This window comes from Chondrus crispus, genomic scaffold (assembly GCF_000350225.1).
Source record: "Chondrus crispus Stackhouse genomic scaffold, scaffold_40, whole genome shotgun sequence".
In the NCBI taxonomy this organism is placed as follows: domain Eukaryota; phylum Rhodophyta; class Florideophyceae; order Gigartinales; family Gigartinaceae; genus Chondrus; species Chondrus crispus.
In genome coordinates this window covers 39148-48700 of record NW_005179326.1, presented here as the reverse complement: position 1 = coordinate 48700, position 9553 = coordinate 39148, and the positions used below count along the sequence as shown (strand labels likewise).

The window sequence follows — 9553 nt, the reverse complement described above, 5'->3', positions numbered from 1 at the left end:
TCTCCCTCCCGGAATTAGATTTAGATTGGATTTATAACTGTAGAGCACGAGCTCTACAGTACCTCAGTGCACGCGCACACGTGTACCCCACGTGTACGGGGGCGCTTGCACACACATGTACGCCACGTGTACTGCCAGCCCCGACGGCTGACAGCACTACAGTGCAGGCCCACCTGCACTACTGTAATGTTATGATAGGTGACTCTGTATATTAAATATGGGCGGACCGCCGGCGGTGGAGGACGACAAGGACGGACTTGTCAAGTATCCTCCACCTTGGTCCGCCCGCTTACTCTCACGTACTTCTGTCCGTTTTATCTACGAGTAGCACCGCGCGCGGGTTGAGGACGCGCGCAGCACGCCCACTAGCCGGCTCCGCCTCCGCCCGTCGGTACCGGATCGTCACCCAGTACCTCTCCGTGGCGTCGAGGCGTAGAACCGCTCGCGCGTGCGTGCGTCCTTCCCGATCCCGATCTACCACCGCTACCTCGAGCCCGTGCTCGGTACCGTGGGTGGGCCGTGCTTCTATCTTCCCGCCGATCAGGGTCTTTCCAAACTGTCGGTACTCACCGACCTCGTCGTTGGGGGTGATTATACTACACTGAAGAGGACATATCTCGAAACAATCCCAAACGAATGAATACCAACAGTTACTAGGCGATCTGCGATAAATTGCCGATTCCACATGACTAGACATATATTTTGTCCTAAACCGCCTGTCAGTCGCAGCCAAAACCTTAACAACGCGACATCGGAACGTCCTCAAGCGCTTCCTCAGGTACCTCCGCCACACCCCCAATCAAGGGCTGCTATTCCCAACTGCCCGCATCCCGCTCCACCCCAGCAGCAACACCGAGAAACGCATCTTCAACACCCCCTCTTAACGTCTGACTCGGACGCTGACTACGCTGCCGACGTCACCGACCGAAAATCGATATCGGGCATTGTACATCTCTACAATGGTACAACTATGTACTGAGGATCCATGAAGCAACGCATCACGGCGCTCTCAACGTGCGAATCCGAGTATATTGCCGCCACATCTGCCGTCTAACAAACCGCCTGGCTGCGGCGATTCGTCCGTGACATCCACATGCTCAGCCCACATCCCACTCCCTTCTTCATGGATCATCAATCCGCCTCCCCCAAAACACCGGAGCCACCAAGTGACGAAAATTTATTGACCTTCGTCACCACTTTTTGTCACACCACGCTCACAAGATCACACAGATATGAAGCACGTCCCCAGCGAGGACATACTTGCGGACATACTCACGAAACCCTTAAGGTCTGAGCCGTTCCGCAAACTCACGGAAATGCTGAAAATAATTGCCGCACCGGAAACACCCCTGGCCCCACACAGAACAATCACACAGTGACGGGGGAAGTGTCATGATTCCCATGTCTGTTTTCTGTCGCTGTACGGTCGTTATGCGCTCCAAGTCATTATCCCTGCCATGATTCTCATGCACAGCTCACAAACCTGTGACACGCACACACGTATCACAGATAGCAGCTGCCCAGGCTGCCCCGCCGTCCCGGCGCCGCACCCTCCTTAGCAGATCCCGGATTGACAGACTCAGTAAACTGGAACATCGTTCTTTGCACCACAGGCGAACTTGTCAGAAGGTTGTGTCCTTTATTCAAAGATACTGTACCCCTCCGCCTTTTCCCCATTCTTTCGATCTTCCCCGGGGATATATAATGCGGGGGAGGGGCGGGGGCGGGGGGGGGGGGGGGGGGGGGGGGGGGGGGTGCCCGTGTTTTCGGACAGTGACAAAAAATCAGACATGCAAAATATTTTGGAAAAACTTCTTCGACAGGGGCCAAGGTGGACCGCTGCTGCGTAACGGCGGCACACAGTGCGCCGTATCTCAGAACAACGTTGTTGAAATTAAAGAAAAATATCTCAATCGATTGTTCACAGCCTTCTACCTAGAGGAGTGTAGCATCCCGAGCACACAAAACGGGCGGCTTTTCGCCATTTTTTAAATTTGCTTGGATGTCCGATCTGCTGTGCTCGGTTGTGCTCGGTTGGGGTGCAGCAGTGTCCGCGCGCTTCAATCTCACTCCTCTTCTGTGTGCGTGGTTGTTTTCATAAAGTCCCAGTGCACGACAGGTTGAGAGTGTCCCCGTCGCAATAGATAAAAAATGGTGATTGCTTGACAATTACAAGTACTTTTTCCTTTTAACATTGAGGTTTTTGTCCGATATCCTGAGCACCCCCCTTTACTGTACGACATCTATCTTTATGCGGACAGGCTGCTCGGTCCCTCATCACTCCTTTGACCAATCAGAACGCTTGGCCCCACATTCCAGCAATGTTTCAATTAATAATCTCCACCTACGGGGGAAATTATAAAAGTTCATATGTTCAGGCACGGCAACCACGGCAGCGGGTGTGGGAGCGGAGGGGACGGGGAAGGCGTCGATGGCGGAGGGCAGAAGGGCGTAAGTGGCGGCGGCGAGGCAGCGAGATGCGTGGAGCTGGGAGGGCCCGCTGCGCGGCAAGTAGGGGGCGTGCGGTGGCGAAATGGGCGTCCGGGAGGGTGATGGCGGGCGGGGTGGAGGACAGGCACAAAAAGAGATAAAGCGTCATTTTGCCCTACTGTTTGATCATATTTTCGGCAGCCGGCCTCCCAATACTGAAGAAATCGTGAATTCGCCTCCCTATGAAAAGAGCGCCTTGTCGCCCCCATACTGGCAACATTTAGCTAAAGATAAAAGGAATCCTTGCTCGTTGTTGACAACAAGCACATCAAGTCTTGAGAATCACTGTACAGGATGACTAATCACATCACAGACACGTGAGGTAGAAAAAGCGACCGTCAAATATGCACATGACACTGATGCCTCAAAAGAGCTTGTAAAGCCATGCCAGTACAGTACAATATGCGCACGAAAAGGCAGTACTGTACCGTACAAATGTTTTGCACGTGCAAATTGTTTCCTGGTACAGTACCTTCAACACTACCGTGTACAGTATTGCACATCCACACAACTGGGTCTCCGTTGCCGTACGGTACAATTTACTCATGCATTTTTCGACAACTGGATCTATGTGCACTTTTATGCGTACTGATCCAACGCAGGAAACTGACCCCATTCAAAAGTGCTAGCCTAGCCAAGCAATATCGAGCGCTGTCGAGGAATACCAGAAAAGAGGACTTCTTTCACAACTCCACTTCTCCAAGGGTCTTGGACACGACGCCTACATTGCATAACCAGAAACAGGGACGCGTTTATCGTGTATCGTTCTTCTTATTCAAAAAACAAACTTCGTTGACAAGCCTTCCTCCTTCCCTCCACATCATGTCCCTGGAATTCATACTGCCCTTTAGCACGCCAATTTGGAACGTGACCCGACTCATTGGTTTGGCTATTTTTGTCGATATGCTCCTTGCTGTGGCGCTACAAAAAGCTTCATCAAGGATTAATGGTTTCATGGCACGAAAAGGAAGACGAGTGGCATTGGGTACGACGCGAGCTGGTAGGCTGACTCAACTACCCGGAATAGACCAAAACGGGACATGGATACGTCTATGCTTCTGGGGGGCAGCAGTGACCCTGTTTGGCCTAGCCATTATGGCAGAATTCGGGAGCGTCGAAAGGGATGTAGAACTGGACACTGAAGTAGAGCTGGGAAGCATATTCGAGGCTGCAAAGGGGAAACTTCTATCTGTGAATTTACATGCCGAAGACGAAGATCCGAATAAAGGTGGTGGTATTAGGCTGTTTGGTCAAGTGTTTGAGGTGACGGGCTCGTCACTGAGAAATCCGTCTATAGATCACGAAGCGCCACTCATCGAATCGGGAAACAAAAGTTGTCCATCAGGTGAAGGACGTCTCCTTGGCGGTTTCTCGACAATGAGCTTGATAGACCGCGTGCTTGTCATGGCCACGGAAACAGGTATAGAATTCGAGAGGAGAACGCCATCATCAATTTCTACGATTGAGAAAGTAGTCGCCGCAGTACCCTTTAACTGGTCTCTCTGTGACAATGAAGAAATCAAACGACAATTAGGGCAATTGGAAAACCATACCGAGGTCCACAAATTCCTTTCTGTCCTTTCTGACATGGCACTTGGAGCAGGATGGAACTCTGCGGTAGGACTAAACAAGACGGGAAGAAAAGTAATAGGGGAAATTCCCGTACGGGTTGGGAGCGGCTATAATGGTGGCTTGCGCCCAGGTAGATTCGTTCTTCGGGGCTGGGCAGATATTCAACATTTGATCTTTCGTTCGCTGGCCGGTTCCGAAAATGTTTGGGTGGACTTTGAACCGGACCTCCTACGCCTAGCTCCTCAGGGAGCTGGACTGCAGATGGAGCGGTTGCCGGTTCGGCAGAGCAGAGTAGAAAACACGGAGATCGAATTTGGTTTGCCTGATGAAGAATTACAGTTCAAGAGCGTGGAATGGCATGGTAGCGTATCAGTCACTGCCGGATCCATTTCTGAACTCGTGCATGTGTACACCACTGATCGGGGAGAATGCGCCATGGGTCACGTCGTGTGTTCGTGTCGACTGACTTATGAGAACGAAACATATCAAGTTATCCAAGGATGGGCATTCGGAGTTCAAGAAACTGAATTTCGTATGATTCAGAGGGTAAACTTGACACGATTTGCTCGCGAATTTTTGGAAGAAGCAAAAGACACGATGGTCTACATGTCTCTCTACAGGACTTTACCGGTTAAGAGCCTACGAGCTAGTGGATCGCGGCCTCAAATTTTCTCATTGGATGCTGCTGACGATGCATCAAGTGTCAAGAGTTTCCCAGTGCTCCCCCTAGACAAAAGCTTGTCTCCGAAGATCGGGATGGGATACGGGGTGCGGAAGACAGCACGAGCGGCGATAAATGTGTGGTTCATTGCCTCTGCCGCCGGCTACGCCATGCTTTTGATGTTTTTCCTTTTAGTTTGTCTCTTTCTTAGAAACGAACTAGACATCGACGTCGTCACTTCGTTGGTGCGCACACAGAACGAGCTCCTCCAAGCGCCCATAGATTGCAAGGTGGCAAGCCGACGCCCTCTGGATATCGGAATATTTCAGCCAGAATGGTCGAACGGGGAACTCCACCTAGGAACACTTAGAGAAAATGACAAGCCTGTCCAAGCACCTGACTTAAGCTTGGTTCACTCGATGCCACGCCTAAGGAGGGGGCAATCTAAGTCTGTTTATACCGTCTAGTTCCGCCATCTTCATCTCAATGCGTCTTGTAAATGTATGTGATTGCTGCACGTGGTGTGGTAAGTATGGCGGTTCCCCTTGCATCGAAGATACGAAAACGTGCCCCGTGGCAGCACAAGCGCAACAACGGCTGGCCATTCAGCACCGCATTAGATCACTGTTCAACTTTCGTGTTTTGGACAACACCGGACTTGAACAACTGACCACTACTTATTTCATGAGAGCGGGGAAGGCGCTACTGCAGCAAACAGTATTATGGTCAGACCATAACTGAACAAACCTGTTGGAAAATTGAACTTGGGGCTTTTTGTATCGCCCAAAGGTGCTGATGGGAGTGCCAAATAATTTACCAGGTGGGTCAGACGTCAAGAAATAATTATTACTGTCCTGAACGCTTACGAAATAATTACGCAACGCTTCCCCATCTGCTTCACAAGTTCGTCTACAAAACATGGAAGTGGTAGTAGTATAAATGCGCGAGTAGCCACGATAAATAAAAGGGCAAGGAAGGATAGCCCCACTTTCTTCAACAGGTGCTACATGAATTGGCCCTTGGCACAAAAACCGTGCTAGCAATTCGAAAGCATTGCTGGACCATGTGAAGGCATGGTTGTTTCATGGATCATCGGCGCTCCAAACCCGCTCCCTTCCTCGGCACGTTTCGCCGCGCACCACAAGTGTCGCGACGCGCTCCTCGCCGTCTGCAGCGCTTCTCCCTCAATCCAGTACGCTGGCACAACTGCGCGTCTCACGCGGCCTCGCGCGGGCCGTGGGCCACTCGCGCACGGGCAAGAAGGTGGCCGCCGTGAAGGGGGCTGCGGCGCGCGGGGCCCTCACTGAAGGCCACTCTACCGACGAGGTGGGCATTGGGCACAGAGCTGCACGAGCCCAGGAGCATGACCGGCGCGGCACGGTGCGGCGGAGGGTGAGTACACCTCGTCCGTGGCGCCGGCGAGCGGGCCGGTGGAAATTGTGAAACATTTCCAAGTCGGCGCGCGAGGGAGACTGCGACATCGACTCGAGACAAAGTCAGTGGCAGGATGTCGTGGAGGCGCGGCTACGCGACGCGGGGAGCTGCTAACGCCGCAGCACCAGGAGTTTTTGGGGACGGAGGGGCTGTGGTTGGGGCTGGACTTTGCTTGCTCTGGCATGCTCAAGCTCAGGGCAAAGGCGGGGCGCACGAACGCGCTCGACCGGGTGTACCTGTTCGGAGCGGAGGGCGAGCTGGTGATAGAGTGGGTGGCGACCTAGCGTTTGCCAACATGGACGTTGTCGTGGGAAGTGACGGTGGCGCAGATACCGCGCGGGGGTCCGGCTGGCGATGGATGTAATCCAGGTGCTTGACGGAAATGAGGTACGCCCGGTGAAGGACGTCGGGAGGTCGCGTTTAGCATGATTGCTTAGCACAAACAGTTCAGCAGCTCGTACCGATTTCGGGTATTATGCACAGCAAGTCTACCCCAAACTTGTACCACATGGACGTATCGCAGAGAGGGAGTCTGGGGGGCTGACTGGGTTTACCTCCTGGGGCGGAGTAAGGACGGGTGGCGACTCTTGAGGCGGGGCCAGGTCGTCAAGAGGAGGGCGGTGCGTGGCCGCGAGAGGCTACACGAACGAAGGAAGACTGTGCTAGCGGATGTCATTGGAGGCAGCATCTGTAGCGGCGGCGTCAACAGTGGCAGCCAGAGCAGAATCGGCGAGCTGGGCAGTGCCGGTAGCGAAGTAGGTAGCGGGGGCGCGTTGTGTAGAATATCACCCGCAACTCTCCGCCAACTTCCCCCCTTCATTAGGTCCGAACGGCGAGCTACCGAAGAAACTCATCTGCACGTTCGCCAAAACAGAACCTTCCCACCATGGCAGTGGTAAGCGTTCGCGCCAACAAGACATGTATTGCAAACCATCAGCACCCTCACGCCGCTGTCTACGCCCCCTATCGCCGCCGCCAACCACGAAAACAACAGAAACAGCCTCCTCACACCAACTGTACCCACGTCCGATGCGCCCGCTCCCGCCCGGCGTAGCCTCTTCCGTCGCCACCGCGCCACACGTCCCCGCAAACGAGCTCGCCACTCTCTCCCTCTCCGACGCCCCCTCATCCCCACTGCCCCAATCCGTTCCGCCCCGGGGATGCACGCCGCCGCAATATCGGACGCACGCCACCTCCGGCTTCCAAAACTCTCTGGCCTGGCCGTCGCTCTCTGTCTTGCCGCGACCGATCCCCCGCCAAAGCCCCCAGTCGAGCCTGCCGCTGAATTTGCACCGCCCTATCCCGCTCCGAGCGCCGCGAGCGCGAGCGCATGCTGCGCGAGCACATTCTCAAATTCCATGCATCCCGCCCTTGCCGCCCACACCTTCCGAAGTGTCCAGCTTCGACGGTTGGCGCCATGACGACGACGCGTACTGGCCGGACTTCCGCGGAAGAGAGGTCACGTTTCGCACCAAGTCGTGCCACAAACAGGAAGACCTCGAGCCCCCGACGCAGCCGCTGGATGGCCACGGGAAGGCCGTGACGTGTGCGGCCGCTGTGCAGGATGACCATGACAGGGAAATGTGGGTGCCGACGTCCGAGGAAGAGGAAATGAGGTTGAGAAGCCCCACTCCTGAGAGTGATCCTTCTTTTTGTAAGGGAGGCGTAAGGGAGGCGGTCGAGGGGGAGATGCATACCACGCTTGTACCGACGGAAACGCAGGTGGATGCGGGGGAGGAGAAGGATGTGAACAAATAACGCGTTCATTTTGAAGGAGAGCCGATTAAATTTGATTAGAATAATACTAAAGGCAAAAAGCGGATCTTCGTTACACTATTTGTGTGCGATCAATTACTATCACGCATACTATTTCATCTAAGACGCAAATTAGTGTCACGCGGAAGTTGGCATCACATACGCTAATTGATGTGGATGTTGACTCGGACACTGAAATAGTATACGTGACACTATTTGCGATAACTGGGTGGTGTCTAGGCGAGAAGTGACCTCATATGAGGCTACTTTTCAACTTATGTTTTCTCGACTTGCGCTTGCTCAACAAGAAGAGAAAATAGTGCCTCGCCACTGCAGTTGACTTCTGCGTTACGGAATGATGGAGTTTGGTGAGATATGCACGCCCTTTCCAGCCATTTTAGAATGCCGGAAAAAGACGCTTTTTTTGCCCAGCCTCAAGACGTTGTGTGTTGTTATCTTCAAACCCAAAACGCCTGTTTAAAATGTCATCCAGATATTCACCGCACCCTTGAGCATAAAAACGTCAGCAGCAAAACAATTCTCGAAAGCGACGGTCGTTATGAGCGGCGGCCTCTGGAGCTGTCCATACAGTGCAGCGACCACTTCTGTTGTATGCGAGGTTCAATACTCTGTAATGTGTGCAGTGCTTCCGTATCACTCTGTTCTACGGCCTGGCGAAGCCATCCGATCAGTGATTTAGAAAAATTGTAAGCCATCGCCATCTGGCCTATTTTGCGTTTTGTCTCAACATTGCAACAGCTGTGTGTCGTTTGACCTTAGCTTTTTCATCGTGACGCTCTCTCTTCAAACGGAGCTGCTTGGCGTCTCATAGAGGGTGGCATTTTCGAGATTGCGTCCCCTTCGAGCATCATCGTGTTGCCGTTTAAGATCCGCCCATGAAGTTCTTTACCCAAAATGGTTCGTCAATGGAAATGGCGCGACTTTCTCGTTTGTTCGTGGACATAGTAATCATAGACGATTCATCTAATATCGTGTGCTGTTTAGTGGATGTATGCCGCTTGCGTATGCAAAGGGAGTTGTTCCTACAACTCATCCCAAATTAAGCCTTTTCCCAAATTAAGCCCTCGGGGAAGAGTACACACTAGCCTGTCTCAGCGCAAACTCACCGGAACATCCCTCCTGCCTACTTTCCCTGCCCGTCCTCTCGCGAGACCGCATCTCCCGCTACTGCGCACGCCACGCGCGGGTACTACCAGCAACTAACCCTCTGTTTTTCTCCGCGCGCGCACACCTGGATGTCATAGATGCGAGCAGGCCCTTGCTCTGCGCTGGCAAAGGGGTGGTGTGAGCGGTTTCCGTACAAACTTATATAGTAAAATTAGCGTGGATGACTTCACGACCTTTTTGGAGACGGGCCGCGGGCGCTTCGAGAGGCCCTCTGCCGTGAAAAAGGCGTGGAAGATGAGAGGCGGGTAGTGGGGGAGATCAACCGCCACTACCTTGGCATCCGACTCATCCACCCCACGCGCGTTCTCCCTTCACTCTCTTCTTTCATCACACCGACGCTTTCACCACACAACAGCCAGAACTGAAAGACCAGTTGTGGGGTACAGGGGGGGGGGGAGGGGGGGGGGGGGCGCGAAACAGCGGCACCCCGGGGCAGGGGGGCGAAAAAGGGGC

General features: G+C 53.5%; 3 protein-coding genes across 3 annotated transcripts; 2 read left to right on the top strand and 1 right to left on the bottom strand.

The window, feature by feature from the left end:
- The first annotated feature begins 4668 nt into the window (after nt 1–4668).
- Nucleotides 4669–5190, top strand: CHC_T00006355001 (hypothetical protein). Its single transcript, XM_005718709.1, has one exon. The coding sequence runs from the start codon at nt 4669–4671 to the stop codon at nt 5188–5190; it is 522 nt and encodes a 173-aa protein (XP_005718766.1).
- Nucleotides 5191–6707: 1517 nt separating this feature from the next.
- Nucleotides 6708–6977, bottom strand: CHC_T00006354001 (hypothetical protein). The gene has a single exon (XM_005718708.1). The coding sequence runs from the start codon at nt 6975–6977 to the stop codon at nt 6708–6710; it is 270 nt and encodes an 89-aa protein (XP_005718765.1).
- Nucleotides 6978–7075: 98 nt separating this feature from the next.
- CHC_T00006353001 (hypothetical protein) lies at nt 7076–7915 on the top strand. Its single transcript, XM_005718707.1, has one exon. The coding sequence runs from the start codon at nt 7076–7078 to the stop codon at nt 7913–7915; it is 840 nt and encodes a 279-aa protein (XP_005718764.1).
- The last annotated feature ends 1638 nt before the right edge of the window (nt 7916–9553 follow it).